At 44.2% G+C, this 20,630-nt stretch overlaps 1 protein-coding gene across 7 annotated transcripts in view; it reads right to left on the bottom strand.

Moving 5' to 3' along the window:
- The window catches only part of ANKRD44 (ankyrin repeat domain 44), a 318,146-nt gene that overhangs the window by 20,874 nt on the left and 276,642 nt on the right, over window positions 1-20,630 (bottom strand). For all 7 annotated transcript variants that reach the window (XM_059168514.1, XM_059168518.1, XM_059168517.1 and 4 more), the window contains exons 18-22: window positions 10,892-11,093; window positions 6,678-6,765; window positions 5,537-5,654; window positions 4,014-4,230; window positions 717-804 (exon numbers count right to left, since the gene is read on the bottom strand). In XM_059168514.1, coding sequence (XP_059024497.1) covers window positions 717-804; window positions 4,014-4,230; window positions 5,537-5,654; window positions 6,678-6,765; window positions 10,892-11,093 — 713 coding nt within the window. The remainder of the gene's footprint in view (window positions 1-716; window positions 805-4,013; window positions 4,231-5,536; window positions 5,655-6,677; window positions 6,766-10,891; window positions 11,094-20,630) is intronic.

Raw genomic sequence — 20,630 nt, 5'->3', positions numbered from 1 at the left:
GGGGGTACCAAAGTGACAAAGACATGGTTCCTTCAGGTTTAAAATCACCCCTACCCTTTACTCCTTACTTTCTTTATTCATCCGCTTTATGCCTGCAGTATCTTTCAATCAAATGATCAGCGGCACGTGAAGCCCGCAGACAATGCAAAGATGAAGCAGGCCCCAGAAGCCCATGTTCCCCCAGGCCTACCACGAAAGTCTGCCCTGAAGTCACTGTACACGCTCAACGATGGTTCATGCCATGAGGTGGCAGAAAAAAGTGCATTTATCGATAAAGAACTTATAACGCAGGAAGAATGGAGAATTACAATATACAAAAAGTCTTCCTGGCATAAAATGTCTTCTAATCATCCATAGGTATATTGCTGTTAATCCCAACTTGTGTTTAGAATTTGGTACACAAATGTGTGTCATCTCTGGAGAGCTCCCCACCTGGGGCGCAATGTGCCTCTTAATCACCCAGAACCCTTCATGTAGTTTCTCTCAGGTACCATGTGACCTGCCTGGGAACCTGGGCACTCCACAAAAAGCTCCTGGAAAATCATTAATGCTCAGGACCACACTCTGCTATCAGACCCATTTGCCTTTAGCTGCAAAGTGGAATACATTGGTCTTACCTATAGTGTAAAAGCCTGTCCCTTCCCAGAGAAGCAACCTCTCTGTATATAGTTAAAAGGATTAAGGCAACACCATCAAGTCCCAGCATTTCTACTTACATTGCACAGTGCAGTGGAGTGAAGGGATTACCGATAAATTTGCGAAAACATTTTTGCTCCAGAAGTACCTCTATACAGTTTTCATTACCTGCAAAGAATCAACAGAATTTAGAGAGCTTCTAAGAAAGTAATTTTGTTCAACACAGTCTATTTTTGTTGCTGTTGTTAAGTACTGAATTCTGGCTTATGAATTTCCCTGAATTGGCTGAATAGTCATTCTCCACGGAATAAACAAAATGCCACAATGTCATTAATTATGCTCACAGGTGTTCGGAGACATAATGAAACAGGGAAGGCCATATGTTCTAGAGGAGAGAAAGAGAGAAAGAAGGGACCTCATTTGCAAGTAGAATAGATTCGAGGTCCTTCTCAGCTCTCAGGAGAGAGATGCCTGGCATAGGTATGCCTCAGTTTGCCCATGTTTGCAACAGGAAATTCTCCTTTCACCCACTTCCAATTCTGCAACCTAATTCAGGAAAGAAGATGCGACTGATAGAAAACCGTATTTGAGGCAATGCTGGTGAAAGGGCTTTGACTATATAATACAATGGAAGGGTTTAAAATGGCACCAGGACCAATTCCTGGCAAACAGAATGCACCCAATAAGTATTTTTTTAATAAGCAGATTAATGAGTGTGAGGGATTATTTTCAACAAAAGGACAATATTTTCTAAATCAACCGATTTTGAGTTGAGTAAGGCCCCAGTTCTGTCTTCTTACTTGTTATATGACTTAGGCAACCCACTTGGATCTGGGAATCTCAGTTTCTCATGTCACAGGATCATGGAGTTTTGGGTTGATAAAAGACCTAACTATGGTTGGTGAGACAATGTGCCTTGAGCAAGAGGAGCAAGAAGGCGATGCTGTTTGGCTTTGGAATACAGACTATTGTCCTGAACCTCTTCTTAGCTGAATTTAGCGCTAAATTAGAGTTCACTTATGATCTATCCCAGAATTATGTAGATTGGATAATTTTAAGTGCTAAAATACAAGTCCCACCTTTCTTGAACTTGTAGAGAAGAAAGCTGAAACTGCTTTTAGGAGGATGGAGAGGCATATGAAGTAATGAATATAAAATCCCCTAACTTTATTCAAGTTACACTGTTTAGCTTTCCAACTACATCCAGCCCTCACTCAAGTAGTCCCAAACACTTCAACCCCTCTAGGAGTATGAATCCCTCCCCAAAGGACCTCTCTTAGGGCAGCACCTAAACCTACCATTCCTTGGAGACCATTATGAATCCTAACCTAAGGTCTATGTAGGGAGGACTGGGGACGCTTGCACAAACGTCAATATTCAAAGTGCTCAGTGGAAGGGATCTGGGAAGATGGGAGCTTGAGCCCTAGATCTAGAAGACTGTACTGGAAAGGAGATTGCTTGGGAAAGGACAGATCCTCCTTCCCTGTGTGCACCTGCAGTGGCCTAAGAACAGAGAGACCTGCTCTCCCCACCCCACCTGGCTCTGCGGGAGAGGATGTGGACTGTAATCAGCACTCTTAATGTGTCTTCCCCTTCCGGTAGGTTTTCTAGTGCTAGAGAGCTCTCACAGCTTGACTCAGATGGTGGTTAGGGAGCTCTCATCCATTAGTAAGTGGAAAAAAAATCATAACCTGCCAACGGCTGAACAGGAGAAAACTTGCTCTCACTGAAACAAGGAGGACTATAATGAAGGTCTGACGTCAATATATGAGAGCGCCCCAAAACCCTTTTTGGTCCCAATAATCAGAGTTTCTGAGTGAAAATTTTAATAGAAGAATTGAAAATGGAAAAATAAAATTATAGAAACCAAATAAGAAGTATTTGGGAAATTATCCACATAAAATGGGGGGGGGGGAGAGTTTCTTAAACAAGATTGGAAACCTTTGTGCAATAAAAGAAAAAATTTGACAGATTTAACTAATAAAAGTTCAAAACCTCTGCATAGAAAAGGGTTTCATAAACAAGGAACAAAGACACATGATAGACAGAGAGAAAACATTTGCAGCATATATAACAAGTGGAGGGTTCCTATTTCTAAGACAAGGTACTTCTACAAATATATGAGAAATGATGAACTCAATAGGAAAAAAATGGGCAACAGATGAAAAAAGCATGTACAGAAGAGGAAAATGAAATTCAAATACATAAATAAATATACTATAAGAGAAATGCAATTTGAAATAATGAGGTGCCTGTTTCTTGTCCTTCAAATTGACAAAAATTTTAAAAAAGATGATATTGTCTTGAGCTGGGAAAGGCTTAAGAAAGTAGCAAGTTTTATATTACTGATGGAGTAATACACTTTTATACTCTTTTTGAAAAGCAATATGGTGTAATTCACTAAAATTAAAAAACATACATGCTCTCTTACTAATAATTTCACTTTTGGAAACTTAACTGACAGAATTTCTGGTACTGTAATACGAACACACACACTGAAGCATGGTTTGTAATCAGGAAAAACCTGAAACCAATCTGAATGCTCATCAGCAAGGATCTGGTATGAATAAACAATAAATTCTGGTATACACACTCACATGTATGTCTACGTATCCTGCTGCAACAACCATGAAAAAGACCCACGGATACTGATATATATCAATCTGTGAGAATATCTCCAGTAGAAACTTACGTAAATAGTAACAAAAAAGAAAGTTATCTAATATTTGTGACATGATTCTAGTTTTCAAAAATAGATGCATATACAATTTGTATTTATTTTTTGTTCTCAAAGGAAAATTATGAAAGATACCTACCGAATTACATTAGAAGGTAAATTTGGAAATGGAGACAACTTTAGGCACTTCTGTATTTCCGATATGTTCCAATTAGTATGCATTTTCTTTTTTTACTCAAATACGTGAAATGAGAAATTTAAAATCTCCCAAACAACAAGTGCAATTAAATAAACAGGGGGTATCGGACATAAAAAGAAGTGCCGAAAAAAAAAATCATGTGTATACTAGTTGGCAACTGTAACAGATTATTACATCATATTTGTTTGTTTGTTTTTAGCTGTATTATTTTAATTCCTTGTAGGCGCTCTCCTTTACCCAGGTAAACTAAAAACCCTGATTAAAATTAGTTACTTCACCTCACTGGAGGTTCTGAGTGCGAGTTACATGTTGGTGATTGACAAAAATAGGGCATCATGGTGGTCATGAAGGGAAGAGCTCAAAAAAGAAAAAAGGTATCACAGGTTCAGAAAGATCGGAAACCATGGTTTAGGACGTTACAGTACATTCTCACCTCCGCTGAGACCACAGCCATGCCAGGTAGGGAATCTACTGGAATCAGTCAAAGGGCAACGCACTCACCATTGTAACAAGCCCAGTGCAGCGGCGTGTAGCCTTGGTTGTCTTTGAAAGAACAGTCCTCCTCGGACAGCGCCATCTGGAGCAGCTCGCTCAGCCACGTGGCGTGGCCGCGAGCAGCCGCGTAGTGCAGCGGGGTCCTCCCTCTGGAGTCTTTACACAGAATCGACACTTCTTGCTCCAGCAGCATTTGCACACACTCCTCGTGGCCTGTCATAATCTGATGCATTGCAATGAAAAACACAAGACACATCTCAGAAGGGCAGAGACGCAGGAAGCAAGGCGGTGACTATATGAGGCTCGGCTCCCAGTGAGCGGACAGACGCCTGGGCCTTATCGGGGATAGGTCAGAGGACAGAGGGGGACAATCCCAGCAAGATTCATGACAGAGAAGTCTGCAAACACACCAGCATCTTAGCAACATCTCTAGACTCTCTGAACAATAACTTGAAGGGTCTCAAGCTAGAGCGGAAGATCCCGGCTTTTCGAATCAGGAAGGTACAGGTGGAGCCCCGGCTTCCCGCTTGTGAACCCTGGGCACGTCGATCTGCCTGTCTGTGCCTCACTTCCTCTACCTGTAAGCGGGAACAGCAACAATGACTCGCAGGTTGTAACGAGACAGTAAAGTCTCCCAGCCTGTGCTCCGCCCACAGGAAGTCGTCAACCGTGATTATGACATTGACCACTTAGTGTTTGTCTTTTCATTCATCACAGTGTTCGGCACCATTCCCAAGCAGCAACTTTATGATTTCTGTTTTTGTTTCATTTAGTTTGGCATGTTTTAGAAAGATTTCAGCAGATATGTATGGAAAATCATCCACAGTATACATAATTCCGGTGGCGAATGGGCCAACATTTGCAACAATTAGAAATAGCATGGCCACTGAAAACTAGGTAATCATCAGAATAAATTACACCTCCTGCACACAATGGGAGATTAGAATAACGGGGCAGAAAAACATTTAGTGACATGGAAAAAGGTCCCTGATTTACTTTGAGAAAAAAACCAGGTTCCAAATAGCATCTTCAGTATTCTCTCTTTTTAAATTCAAAACAAACCCTATCCAGCAAAAAAGACAGGTGATACATACACCGAAATGTAGTTATCTCCAGGGGGTAAGATTACCGGTGATTGTGACTTTCTTCTTTGAGCCTTTTTTTTTGCAAATTTTCTAGGATGTGTGCATAATCACAAACCAGAACCAATCCCACCAACAGCGGGTGTTCGTGTATCCATTATCACAATCTAACATGAACTCTGAAAAGCAGGACCTAGGAGCAGCTGTTATTTTACCTTTGCAGAAGGTTTTGTGATCTCTTTTTTTCTTTCTTTCTTTGTCATCTCTGTACTCAATGTGGGTCTTCAACCCGCGACCCGGAGATCAAGAGTTGCATGTTCTACCAACTGGCTGAGATTAATTACTTATCTTAGGGAACAACCTTTTTACTAAAGCTTCATATGGGGGAAAAAGAGGAAACGGTCTCACTGCAAAATTACTTCACTAAAGCCGAGGAAAGGCACGTACCCCTCTGTGTAAAGCTGTGCAGCCCATGAGGTCAACAGCATCTACATTGGCTTCCTTTTCAAGTAACAGTGAAACAGCATCAATGTGTCCGTACGCCACCGCAAGCATCAGCGGGGTTCTAGGCAGAGAAATCAACCAGGCAGGAAGATCAGGGAAAGCGAACAAACAAAAACCCATCCCTTACTTCCAGAAGGAGGACCCATCTCTCTTCTCTTTCTCTCTCCTCTTAACAATTGCTTAATATTTTGAGTGTCCCCAGTTCACTCCACACTGCATGGAGAAAGCTATCCCCATCCCTGCTCTGTAAAGGCCGCCTGGAATGGTGTTGGGGTCCAGGTGGAACAGGGGAACGTTCCTTCTCAAACTGCTCATGTTAATCCCATCATTTTCAAAACTGCCTGGTATTCTCCAAATAATCACTGAGCAGGGGGCGTGTCTACACAGGAGGCTCTCTTGCTCCTATCATCTTAGTTCTACTTTCATAGTTTCTACCTTGAACTTCTGCTTAAGACTTTAGTTCATCAAAGCTTCCTTGCCGTGAAGAAAAGCCTGACAAGTCCAGAGGGAAAAAAACAGTGTCGGGACCCGGGAGGTGAGCTTTTCGTTTTAACTCTGACTCTAATTCATGCATCTGGGGTGAGTCACTCCATTCTTTGTTATTGGCGCCGCATTTCCCGAAGACTGGGTGGGGGGATGGGCTAACAGATGGAAAATACTTTGGAAAAACAAACTCAGAAATGATAAAAATATGAAGTTTTTTTTTAATGATAGAGATAACCTCTTGAGGTCTGTCCTACTGTCATCATTAGTTTAAAAAATGGGAATGCGCAGCTTCAGAAGAGGGTAAAAACGGATACGAAGAAGAAACAAATGAAAGCAGGGCCAGGACTCACGGCCGCAGACATGAAAGGTTGGCTCCTTGTCATCGAGATACACCCCTCTCCACGCTCTCCTTGGCTGCACGCTCCAGCGCTCCAGCGCAAAGCCCCCTCATTGTTCTAGGGCTCTCAACTACGAATTTCCCCCAAACATGCAGCTCAGACTAGAACTCAGCGTTCACCCGCCTCGCTGTCTAATAAACATGACCCATGACCCGTTGGGACAGAACCGCCACCCCCAGGCCCGGATGAAGAACACTCACTGTCCTTTGGCGTCTTTCACGTCAATGGCTTCTGGGTTGTCTGCAATTTCTAGTAAGAGCCGCAAACACAGTGTGTGACCGTTAATTACTGAAAAAGAAAGAGCGGACATTCGTCTTAACAGACCAGCACCACACATACTCTTCCAAAGCCAAGTTTATCTGGACTTCAGGTTAGTCGTTTCAGTGGCCGCTGCCAGCGCTCCCCCGGCTCGCCGGCAGGTGGCGCCCCAGCGTCTGTCACTCGGTTCTTCCGGCCCGTCCTTCCCATCAGACACTTCGGTCCTCCCCCAGCTTCTTCCTGTTCCTGTTCGGGGAGTTTGTTCCGGAAAACCGATGTCCTCTCTTACGTGCTCGTGTGGGACTGGTGGCCTCTCCCGAATGTGGAGCTGTTCGTCGTGTTCCCCCAAGAGAGTCACCCAATTCCTTATAACCCCGTGTCCAGCCTGCCTCCCGCCCTTTTTAAGAAGAAGGAATGGAGAAGGGGCGCAGGAGAGGAGGGAAGGAAGCAGCAGAGGAGCGGAGGAAGGGAGACGCGGGACGGGTCCCGCCGTCTTTCCCTCCCAGTCGCTTCACGTGTGGAGGCCGACGTGGAAGCAGTGGTGCGGACTGGGGACGGGCGACGCGCACGAAGCTTCCCACCGGGCCGGGGTACGCAGCTCTCGGCTCGGCCCTCCTGGACTGGCCAGCGGCTCGCAGGAGACTCACCGATGTGCCCCCGCAGCTGCCGGACAGCTCTGCCCACGAGCTCCGCCAACTACAACCCATGGTTTCGCTGCCTCCCGGGGGCTCGCATGGCTGCCACCTCCCGTCCCCTCTGTCTGTCCCTGGCTGAGCTGTGACTCCAGAGCCCGCCTCACCCCTTCCCAGGCGCTGCCCCATCCTCCCTCGCCCCTTCCCACCCTGGTGGGGCTGCCCGCAGGCAGGAAAGCAGGCCCTAATGTTGGCCTTGACCAGCTGGGGTCAAGTACAAGGTTGTGGGGGCACCTGGGTGGATCAGCGGGTTAAGCCTCTGCCTTCGGCTCAGGTCATGATCCCAGGGTCCTGGGATCGAGCCCCACATCAAGCTCTCTGCTCAGCGGGGAGCCTGCCTCCTCCTCTCTCTCTGCCTGCCTCTCTGCCTACCTGTGATCTCTGTCAAATAAATAAATAAATATTTATTTATTTATTTATTAAAAAAATACAAGGTTGTACTACTGGGCGCACCAATCGAGATGCTACTTTGGGGAGTGGCGGTGTCTCCAGGGCAGGGAAGCGAGCCTCCCAGGATGATGACCCGCTGGGCTAAGGTATTTCCTCCAGCTTGATGAATGGAACGCACAGCTTTACAGAAAACATGGCTTTCCACTGAGGGAGTAGGACGCGAACAAACATGCTTAAAATTCCCAACGTGACCTTCTCTCCTTTCTGAACAGTGCGAACACCATAAAGCGCACTGCTTTGACCCCACGATGGCTGTGGAGAGGGAAGGGAACAGCCGCAGCTATATTCGGCTGATGAAGGTTCTTCTAAGAGCTGCGTTTTACATTTTTTTTTTTGATTGCCCGCCAGTCGTGAGAGTAACTGAACGACATGTCTTCCAGGGACAATGCACATTAGAACGAGTTCACAGTCATCGACACAACCAAATGTACGGCAGGAATAATGCCCACACTGTGGAGACCAGGGCGCTCAGCTCGTTCAGCAGTGTCCCGGTTATGTGTCTCAGGAGGATCTGTTGTGAACCGGGGTACAGGCAACACGCTGCTGTTGCTGCTGTTTTGTTTTTCCGTTTGAAAAATTACACTAAATCTATTGCCACTGGTAAAATATGCAAGAATTCAATGGATGCTTAAAAGGACATGATGGGCAGAGGACTGAGAGCTGAACAGCACAGACAGTGGGGCCATGAGAATGCAGGTCTGGTGTGTTTTCATGGATTTCTCTTCCCATATCAATTTGATATTCTTGAAATACTCATAATCATAATAGTTCCAAAGACGTTTGGTTTTTGGCTACACAGAAAAAGAGAAGAAAATCATCTAGGAATGCTGGAGAACAAACCCATTTCTAAGGGGGTTTTTGTTTTGTTTTGTTGTTTTGTGGGCAGGGTGTAGGGTTCCGAAGTAGTAGGCTCTGGAACTTAGCTCATAGCCCTCAGGTAATTTTCATTCCTCTCTACTATAAAAGTGTAGCAACACTAGGATTCTCATTCGCTTCCCACACACGTTTTCCCCTAGTTGCCTTCTAGCAAAAAGACGCTAGCATCTCCTTGGACTGCACACTCCAGCTTTGTCTCAGACCAGCCTGGTCTCTCCCTGGCATGAGTGACCCGGTCTCTCCCTGGCATGAGTGACAGCCCTTTCTCATGTTGCTCACAGGCCACAATTGCCACTGCAACTCTCTGTGCCAAAACTCTACTCTCCATCCCGGCTTCGGGCCCTCCCAGTACTCCCAGGATTTGAAACAATCAGACTGCCTCTCAAATTGGAAGAGGTTCTGGAAGCGCAAGCTAAAGCTTCTGCACAGCAGACATTTTGTGGAAAATAGAGTCCAAGGACAGTCCTAGTGTCTCTAATGAATGTCGTGAGGGAAATTCAAGAGGAGTGAGTCATCTTGACCACCAGGGGGCTCCATTGGCCCACAACCCGTGTCACGGTGGCAAATGAACGACAATGATCATCCTTCATTGTTTACCGGTTTACAAGGACAATGTTCCACCATGGAAATAGGCCTTTTGTAACTGGCAGGAAATACTGTACATTGTAGCTAAAGGAGAATGTTTGCCATAATAATATACAATTAATCTTTAGGGAGAACTAAATTTGAACTTCATAATAATACCAAGCATGCCCTGAACCCCAAACTTCACAATGATACTTCACAATAATATCAAGAATACCAAAGCACAAAGTGTGATGGGAAATGAGAATTTATAGTTTAACCTTACTAACCATTACTGACCCCATGGCTCAAGTTTTTTCCGGGAATAATCATTTCCAGGTAAGTAGGCAACACTATGTTTTTTCAATCTCTATATTGCTTTTCTTCAGTGGTTTGGAAATTCAAAGATATATATGGAAATAGTTTCACAAGACCTAACTTTTTTTTCCAAGTAACAAGAATCAATTAACAAGTCTTTTCGAAAAACTGTCTCTGCTCCTTTGTTCCCCAATCCACCCATTATTCCATGGTCTGAATAAGATAGTTATTTCTCTTTGTGAGACAGGATCTACCATCCTGATCAAAGGCTGATATCATTGAATTCCTGACCCGAAAGGAATTCATGCCTTCGCTGAGCTACAGATTCTCCCACGTTACCTTTATATCTGTGTAAACATCCAGAATGTCTTGACGGAATTTTATTTTATGAGAAAAGTCCCAGAAAAGGCAAACTACTTACTTTTTGATAAATACATATACTTTTAAGAGTCTCTATTTTTACACATGATGCATCAAGAATCAGCAGCAGAGCAAAAGCTAAGAGGCATCATTTAGACTAGGAGAATGATGTACCAATTAGATTGCTGTCTGATGACATTTTATGAAATAGCTGTAAAAATATTGTTGATTTTTTGCTATAAAATGCTGTGTGATTTAGTCTTTGTAACTCATTTGAAGATCACATGACACCCTGCTTCCAGTTTAGGAAGTTTTGGGATAGCCACCGGTCAAAATTCTGAACTCTCTTCTGAGTTAAGAGGGCAAGATAGGGTGCGGAGGATTTTTAGGGCAGTGTTTCTAGTATCTTTCTTTATATGATACCATAATGCTGGATCTATGTCATCATACATTTGTCCAAATTCACAGAAGGGAGAGCACCAAGAACGGACCCGAAGGTACACTGAAGACTTTGGATGATTAGGATGGGTCCCTGGAGGTTTAGCAATTGTAAGGAATGAAACACTCTGGGGAGGGCTACTGGTAATGGGGAAGTCCGCGCATGTGTGTGGGTGGGCGGTGGAGGGACACAGGAAATCTATAGAACATCTCTGTGCCTTCCTCTCAGTTTTGCTGTGAACCTAAAACTGTTCCAAAAGAAGAAGGCTAGAGCCTCTCTGGCTGGAAAACACTAATCCTCTTCAAGTGGATCCTCTTCAAGTGGGCCAAAAGCATTCTGGAAGAGTGTAGGCAGAGTTAATCTAGACAGAAAACTGAAATTTCATTAAAGCGGGGATGAAAGGAAATGCTGTCATCCTTTTCCTTCGACTTGCAACCGGACTCCTGACAGGACCCACCTGAGGCATGGAGTGGGGTTCTTTTGGTTACATTGTCTTTCACAAAGATGGACGCGCCCTGATTGATAAGTGCTTCCACACACTCTGTGTGTCCCTTAAAGGCAGCCAGGTCCAGAGCAGTGCGGCCTTTCTCATCCCTGATGTCCAGGTCCACCAACGACTGCAGAAGGACTTCCAAGGCTTGGTGGTGCCCGTTGTAGGCCTGCAAGGAAGAAACTGACCGCTGAAATGCTCGCTCACCCCAAATCCCACAACCACCCACGTCGGGGGCGAAGCCTCCTGGGTCACCGCTGGAGACCGCTCCAAGGAGCACACCAGAAAGATGCTGGGGATAATTATTGAAACAGACAAACCAGAACGTCAGACTGAAAAATTATAATGCATAAGCCTCAGGCTACATATGAATTTCTGCAAGTTCTTTCTTGTTTGTGAAATAATATGTTCCAGAGGTACTAAATGTATTCTTGTATTTGTATCTACTCATCTAATAATCTAACACAGACTAGCAGCTGAATGAATTAATATAATCTTCTATCGGTTCAGTCCCAAACATACTGACACAACCAGAATATTTTGGGGGGAGACTTCTCTGTTAAACCTAGAGGGGAGAAAATCATTAAAGACTATGTGACTTGATAATTTATCAGAAGCATAGAGATCTGTTACAGTCTAACATTTTAATTTCTAAGCAGGGGGACCCCGGGCAAGTTTTTTAATTTCACTTAGAGTTTGTTTTCTCATCTATAAAATGAGAGCAATAAAAGCTGCCTCCCAGGAAAGATAAAAAGAGATAAATTCATAAGATTTTCCGTAATATCTTGCGCACAGTGGATGCTTCCTCCTTTCTCCTTTACTTCTCCCACTGATTATCGTGAAAACACAGACACAATCATGGAAATACATTCCCGTGTACCAGCAGCAAGTTCAGGCCTATGATGAGGTCCTATGCTATGTTAGGTCAAGAGGCTTCCCACTACCAAGACACAAAATTGAAAGATTGAGTTAATTTGCATTAAGTCTGTAAAGTTAAAAAATGTATGCGCACATACAGGGCAAAGGACATCGGAAATAAAAGAAAGAAGAAAGATAAGGATGGGGGGGCCTAAGGAGGGAGAAGGAGGGAAAGAAGGAGACACAGAGAAGACCTGCTCCCAGTGTGCTCGCCAGCCAGGGGCCCCTCTTCTGTCGGCTGCACTTTTCCCTTCCCCGCTGCAGCGGTGACTCAAGGCACAGCATGTTTGAAAAGAAGCTTAGCACAGACAAAAGAACAGTATCTCTCATGCACAAAAAAACTTACGAACCATTTCAAAACTTAGGAAAATGTACAAAAGGGCATGAAAAGCTCAAAATAAGAAATAGGAAAGGCCAATGAACATATGGAGGAAACACGTACATTTTTTAAGGTGCTATTTTTCAACTACCAGACTGACAGTGATTACGTTTGGTCACATCCAGTACTAGTTAAGACATGGTAAAATAAAAGCAGGGGCCTGGGGGCACCTGGGTGGCTCAGATGGTTAAGTCTCTGCCTTCAGCTCAGGTCATGATTTCAGCGTCCTGGGATCGAGCCCCACATCAGGCTCTCTGCTCAACGGTGAGCCTGCTTCCCTCTCTCTCTCTGCCTGCTTGTGATCTCTCTCTCTCTCTCTCTCTGCCTGCTTGTGATCTCTCTCTCTCTCTCTCTGTCAAATAAATAAATAAAATCTTTAAAAAAAAAAAAAAAAGCAGGGGCATGGGGTGGCTCAGTCAGTTAAGCATCTGCCTTGGGCTCAGGTCATGATCCCAGGGTCCTGGGATGAAGCCGCCTTGGTCTCCCTGTTCCTTCTACCTACCCCCTACTCCCTGCTCACGTGCTCTCTCTTTCAAATAAATAAATAAAATCCAAAAAAAAAAAAAAAAGACATGGTGAAAAAAGCAATCTATGCTCTGTTGCTGGTGTATGCTATGACGTTTGCAGAGAGTGATTTGGCAAAATCTATCAAAACCTTTTTGAAAAACTAAGTCGCAGACAGTATGTATAACATGACCTCATTATATAAAAAGCAAATACACCCAGATATATACCTATCTATATCTATGTATATTTCTGTATTCATACGAAATTTCAGAATATAAAAGAAGGTGGGTTATGGACATTGGGGAGGGTAGGTGCTATGGTGAGTGTTGTGAAGTGTGTAAGCCTGACGATTCACAGACCTGTACCCCTGGGGCTAATAATACATTATATGTTAATAAAAAATTTAATAAAAAAATTAACTGTTAATGGCGGCTACCTCTAGAAATGGAAAATAAAGTCACGAATATATGGACTTGTTTTATTTTACTTTTTAAAAAAATCATTTGAATTTTTACCCTAAGTATATGTTAACAACAATTATATCCAAAACTAAATATAAAAAAATCCATAGAATTTAAGAGTCCTGATAGGAATGGTTTGAATACTTTCTCTTGACATTATTGTTGTGAATGATTACGGTTATTATATATTATGTAGTAAACATATACGTTACCTATAATATGATGTATAACAACTCACAGGCTGGTGAATCTCAAATTTATTTCCCATTCGTAACATCTCCTTTTACTTCTAGACTTGTATATTCAACTGCCTTTTGATATTTCCACTTGAAGATATGCCTCTCAAGCTTAACATGTCCCTAACCAAATTCTCAATTTCCTTCCTCAAACTTGGTCCATCTGCAGCCTCTTCCGACTCAGGAAGTGGCAAGGCTACGCTTGTTGCTGCCCAGGCCCCGCACTCTGGAGTCGTCTGTATCTTCCCTCTTGAGCTCAGAGTCGTAGCCTTATACGAGGGCTCTGGGACACTAGGGCAAGGAGGTGTTGAAAATAGCCTTGGGCTCCCCATGCTAGCTGTGCCAGGCCCTATACAGGGGTGTGTTGCTGAGTAAGCACACAGAGGTGTCTCCAGGTTCTCAGGCCCCAAGCAGGAAAACATCTACCTCTGCATCCCTGTTCTAATTCACACAGGTGTAGCACACAGCCTCACACAGCCCTCAACGCGCCATCATCTCTACTCCTTCTTTGAAATGTATCCAGAGTCGACCCAGTTCTCATCATAGCGCCATCCTCTTTTGCTGGAATTATGGCGAGAGCCTTCCTTTCCATCTTCTCCCAGTGCCACCTTTTACTCATTCAGCCTCCAGGTGAGAGCTCTTAAAACTCAAGTGGGACATATCAGCCCTTGATGAAAACTAGTCAGTGGCTTCTTACCTCCTTGATAATAAAATCCAAAACCACTGAGCTCTTAGGATTAGGCCTCCTTCAACCCTGATCGTCAGCAAGCTGCCTCACCCACTCTGTGCAACCACACCAACCCCTTCTCCTACCCCATGGTTAAATACATGCATTTCCTCCTCCTGGCTACCACAGCTTTTTTCTTTCCTTTCTTTTGCTTTTCTTTTCTTTTCCTTCATTTCTCCTTTCTTTGTTCCTTCCTTCCTTTTTTTAAAGTTTATTTATTTATTTATTTATTTATTTATTTAGTAAGTTCTGCACCCAGTGTGGGGCTCTAACTCATGACTCCAAGATCAAGAGTCTCATGCTTGTCCGACTGGGCCAGCCAGGTGCCCTGTATCTGTACTTTCTATTACCTGTCTGAAAAGCTCTTCAAATGCTCTCCTGGTACTTCTGCTTCAAATAGCACCTTCTCTGGAGGTTCTCCAGAGCCAAAAAACAGCCCTCCGCCCTCCACCTCAGCGTATTAACAGACACTCTCGTCCCGACTTATCCTGCTTTATTTTATCTTTATAGAACTTATTACCACTTGAGATCTGCTACTCATCTGTTGGTTTGCTTATTACTTCTGGTTGAAGGCACTTCGTGTGTATTTCTCACTGCTGTCCCCTAATCACGCCTGGCATGGGCACCAGGTGGGTACAGACACTTGATTATTTGGTGATTAATGACTTAATGGAATGGCCGTTATTATCATTTCTTAGTATTAGTAGTAGAAATATAGATACACATTTTAGACATATATCTATATATTTTAAAGATTTTATTGATTTATTTGTCATAGAAAGAGAGAGGGAGAACACAAGCAGGCAGAGGCAGAGAGAGAAGCAGGCTCCCCACTGAGCAAGGAGCCCGATGCGGGACTCGATCCCAGAACCCTGGGATCATGACCTGAGCCAAAGGCAGCGGCTTAACCAACTGAGCCACCCAGGCATACCTAGACATATATTTTTTAAGTCGCAGCTATTTACCTACCCAAACAGTCTTTTTATCAATGAAAACAAAACAAAACAAGCACCGTTAATTAATTTAGGTAAGATCACCTATTAGGTGACCATGTTCAAATTTGAAACCCAGAATCTGTGACCACTAAAATCTAGGCTGTTGGGCAATGTCTTATAATTTTCCCAGTGATTTCACTTAAGTGACTTTTAAACATAATATCTTTGTCTCCAACAAATATTGAATCAAAAACCTAGACCCCCTCCCTCCCACCTAGAAGGAGGCTTAACACAGAGATAAAGTGACTTGAACAGAAGTAGGAGGCAAAAAAGTATACATTGGGGATAACTTTTAGACTACCGTTCTTCTACTACACAAACTGCCCTCCTTGATACAGGAAAACAAATTCCTCTATGTCCACCTTTCTGATCTACACTTGTTGTGCAAACCGTAACTGTAAGATTATAAGCCTTCAGTGTGACCTAAAATTTGCAGCAATAGCTAAATCTACTGAGCCTTCCCTGTGTGTCGGGCAGTCCTGGACATGAGACACCTCATTTAATTGCCACAACAACCCATAATTTGGATACTAGTGTTATCCCCACTTTACTGACCAGGACACAGAAGGGCAGAGACATCACCTAGACTTTCCATGGTCACTCAGCCTTACATGGGGGCACTGACGTTCCAAGCCAGACCAATCAGACCCCAGAGCCTGACTGTGGGCTATTCATGAGCACCTACAGAAAGGGCACAAGACCAAAAGGAATATGTCCCTTTACCTCTTGACTGTACGAAATTTCAAACCTGTACAACGAGAAGAGGCGAATGTAATGAATTTCTACATACCCACCCCCCAGTTTCGGCCATTATCAACTGACCATAGGTGATCTGAAGCCACTTGGGAGGACCTATCCTCCGGTAAAAAGCAGTGGTGCTAGGAGGGTCTACATCAGGGTGTAAATCAGTCTATCTCACTTCCCTCTGGCTTATCTGTGACTTATTTGAAAACTGACTTTGCAAAAAACGCTTCTCATTTTAAAGTGTCATGGCAGCAACAGATTGAGCGGATGTGGAAATCCTGACTTCACACCAAAGGGAAATGAATTCCCTGGAGAGAGCAGCAGGGTCTAGATGTCCTCTGCAAATGCTGGTTCCTTCGGTGCCAGTGACTACTGTGACCAAGACAGTCAACATGTTCATTTCCATCAGTATAACTTAGCCTAGGAAAATAGAATCAGCAACTCATAAATGGCATGTGTACCTACAAAACATGATGGCTAACATGTTCAGATTTTAAAAAGAGAAGACACGGGAACGAGAAATGGACGTAGGAAGGAAGGCAGTGGGAAGGAATGAGCTCTGCTCTGAACAGCAGAGTCATGTTACAAGGCACTTAAGTTAGGTGCTAAACTTGTCCCTACATTTTCTCCTTTAATCCTCACCACAAAAAATACATCCATCAGCCTGTGTTAAATTTAGAGGCTTAATTAAAAAAAAAAAAAAAAAAAAAAAAAGGGTGACCCTGCTGGTGATTAGGAAAGCTTCACAATTCTATCCTTTCTTTTCTTCTATATCAGGCACTTGAAAGTCTCTTAAAGACAGAATGGTTGAAAGACCAGGTTTACTCATAGAGTTCCTTTCATTTCTCACCCGTGATCTAGCTTGAATTTTAGCATGCAAAAGCATGACCCCACAGAATTGAAGACATAAAGCTATGTGCACTCAACTTTAAGGGCAATTTAAGGGAAATAATGAAAGTAACTTTGATTAGACAAGAACTTTCACTTACTGCCACACTTTAGAGCTCAACCCTGTAGACAAAGGACCATGCGATATGAAATGCTAGTTAGGGTTCAATGCATGATTCTGTCTTTGGACAGGTATATGGTTCTTGGAGTATACACCAAAGTATACAGTGACACTTTAAACTCTTTGAGGAGGCTCAGGTAGGCAGGAAAGGAGACCTTTCTCATGTCAGCAGTACATGATGAAAATTGCCCTATTTCTCTTTCTATTTCCATTCTAAACTAGCTAATTAAAAGGTAGTTTCACCAATAATTTAGGAAATAATGAAATGAGGAGGTAATCATAGAAAAGAACAAACATGTTCGTTCAGAAAGCAGGGAATAGTCTGGCTTTCAATAGTCAAGCCAGTTTAAACCTTCACAGAGGTAAGCAATCAAATATTTTAACTTTGCTTTCCTGAAAAATCTTTCTTAAAAAAATATATTGTTAGGTAACTTAAATGTGTCTTAAATACAATTAATTCTTTGAACTTTTCAGATAGGAATGGAGGCAATGAGGAGAAAGAATCTGGGATAAAGAATCTGGGATCTCTACAGAGTCCACCAAACAATGGGTCCATCCAGAATCTTGACAGCTGGATCCTTTCATTTGCATAACCTTGCTTCTTGATTTAATTTTTTCAAGTGGAGGAAATGTTTATGAAATTTGCTGGGTTGATAACCCTGGAGACTTGGATCACTCAGCCAGGAAATGGTAACTCAAGGCAGGTCAGGTTTGGGGGCATCTGGTTCTATTTCATTCCTAGAATTCATCCATGGAAGAAATAATGTGCTTTGGGTTTTTATCAAGCTAATTGCCACCAGGGCCCCTGGAGAGGGTGACAGGCATACTTGCAGGGTTCTTGAAGCAAATAATAATTTTTTAAAAGGCTTTAGCATTTAGAGGGCAAGAATAACATAGTTTTAGAATTAACCCACTGCTATCAGCCTGGTCAAAGTCATCGCCATCATCAAGATCAACATCAACATCACTTCCTGGTTGTCCGGCTTCTGTGTTTGTTCCCTCATGATGTAAACTCAACACAGAAGCTTAAGTGATCCTTTCAAACAGAAGTCTTCTCATATCATCTGTCTCCTCAAATTCCTCCAAATGGTTTTCTAATTTGCTCCACATAAAAGTTGAAATTCTGGGGCCTCTGGGTGGCTCAGTGGGTTACAGCCTCTGCCTTCAGCTCAGGTCATGGTCTCGGGGTCCTAGGATCGAGCCCCGCATCAGGCTCCCTGCTCGGTGGGGAGCCTGCTTCCTCTCTCTCTGCCTGCTTCTCTGCCTACTTGTGATCTCTGTCTGTCAAATAAATAAATAAAATCTTTAAAAAAAAAAAGTTGAAATTCTTACAATGGAGCGGGAGGCCCTCCCCTGACTCTCCAACCCCTCCACAACTTGTCACCCTGCATTCCTACCACTCTCCCTGCCCCACTCTGCTGCTCTGGGACCATGCCGAGCCTGCCCTTACCCCAGGGACTCTGCACTTCTGCCCAGAACACTCTTCTGTCAGATATCAACATGGGTAGCTCTTAAGGTCTCATTCAGATGTGAGATTCTATGCTACACAAAGTAGAGCCTCACTTGCCACCTCAGTGCGTCTTACTGGTCCTGTCCATAGCACCTCCCGTCCATAGCACCTCCTACCACCCGTCATGTTACAGATCTCCTTGCCTATTTCCCTCCTAGACTAGAAACCCTACAAGGACAGAGGCTGGTTGTTATTTACAGGAACCTCTCCAGCTGCCAGAACAAGTGCTCAGCACACACGGTCAGTGTGTGTTAAACGCGAGATTGATACGTCGGCATTAGTGAGGATGACTGTACCTGTTGCCAGGCACTGTTCTAGCCGCCTAACGTGCATTGACTTGTGTCACCTCCACAATGGCCCTATGACAGAGGTACTGCGGTTCTCCTCATGTCATGGGTGAGGAAACTGAGACACAAGGGTCAGGTATTTGGCCAAGATACCACAAAAAACAATTGAAATAAATTTACAAATTAGACAGGGTTTGGAGTCTTTAACTTACTCCTTTAAATTTACAGGTGGGAAAACCATGTCGTCGTGAGTTGTTCACGGGAAGACTGGGGGCTGGGACCTCCTCTCTGAGTGTTCTTCCCAGGCGCCTGCCAGCAGCAGAAGTGCCAAATGCCCAGTTCTCTCCACTGAAAACACACTACCTTGTCTTTACAAGACCAGAAACCCTGATCTTAGCAGAGCAACTGACACATGGTAAGTACCCAACAATAATTTTCAGAAAAAAAATTCGAGGTGGCAGAATTTGGGGGAAGCTAAGAAAGTCTCTTCTCAGATTACTAGCCGGTGACCCCACTGATGAAGGGCATGTGAATTCTGTCTGAGATCCCCGAAACAGTCCTCTCTCGAGGCAGCTAATGCTGTATGTGAACCCTCCGCTTTGGGGGACCTTCCCCAGGGGCAGAAGATGGTTGTACAGAGATTCTAGGGAGCAACCTTTAGGGCAACGTGTACTGAGAGCCAAGGGGCATGAAGCTTTATACATGCAAATATCCACCATCCATCCGCCTCTCCCACTCTAAGTCCATCTCCGGAACAAAGACGGATGCAACTGCAGCCTAATTTCACTGGACTCAGTGTGTGTGTGCGTGTGTGTGTGGTGGATGTGTTGGTGGGTGTGGCCGAGGGTGGTGACCGGGATCAACAGGGGTGCTGGCGACCATGTGGGGAGACGGCCAGCGAAGCCGGGGCTCCGTGCGGTGTGATCAGCTCATCCCAGTCCTGCTGGGGTGGGGTCATGCCCTCGCCTTGTGTGACTACTTACATGTGCCCATCGACAAAACACTCCCCTCTGTTCTACAAAATCTCATCTCAGTTACTCATCAGAGTGACACTGAGAAGTGCTAATACGGGATGGTATTAAGGGAAAGTCCCAATAGTTCAACTTAGAGACCCGGCCCTTTTCCGCTCTTCTTAGAATTCAGCCTCCAGATAGGCCCAGACACCATCGCTGTGGCCGTGGACTTGAGGCCCCACGTTGCTGCAGCACCTTCTACAGGGGAGCTGCTGTTGCTGGGTGGGGCTGCCCGTCCCAGACGCTTCTAGAGAAGAGCTGGTGATCACCAATTGCTAGCAGGACACCGGCTGAGAGAAAGGGGTACGTGACTCTGCCGGCTCGGTCACCCCCGTGGAGAGTTTGGGGATCCTCGCTCTGAGCTGTTGCGTTTCCCTTCAGTCAGGGATGCGAAGAGGAAGCTCTGCTGGTGACAGGATCGGTCTTCCTCCCCGCTCGGAGGTCTCAGCCAGTACAAGAATGACAGCCTCATCCCTCCTACAAAACCCTGATTTCAAGCGCAGGCAGGAGAAGTCGAGTTGCATTTATGCATCCGCTCACCTCGCTTTCGCAAGCTTGTGTTTAAATAGCTCACAATTTTTAACTGTGGAATTTGATTGATTTTGTGGTAGGCTGTAGACTTGTGTACTGTTGGCTACAATCAGATCTTTACAGGGCGCCTGGGTGGCTCAGTGAGTTAAAGCCTCTGCCTTCAGCTCAGGTCATGATCCCGGGGTCCCGGGATCAAGCCCCGAGTCGGGGTCTCTGCTTGATGGGGAGCCTGCTTCCCCCCATCTCTCTGCCTGCCTCTCTGCCTACTTGTGATCTCTGTCTGTCAAGTAAATAAATAAAATCTTAAAAAAAAAAAAAAAAAACACCTGTGTTACAGGTTTAAAAAAAACCCAAAAAACCCAAAATGTGTTCTCCAAATTTCCTCAATG

Source organism: Mustela lutreola, chromosome 3 (genome assembly GCF_030435805.1).
Source record: "Mustela lutreola isolate mMusLut2 chromosome 3, mMusLut2.pri, whole genome shotgun sequence".
Lineage (NCBI taxonomy): Eukaryota > Metazoa > Chordata > Mammalia > Carnivora > Mustelidae > Mustela > Mustela lutreola.
This window is presented reverse-complemented; position numbering and strand designations above follow the sequence as displayed.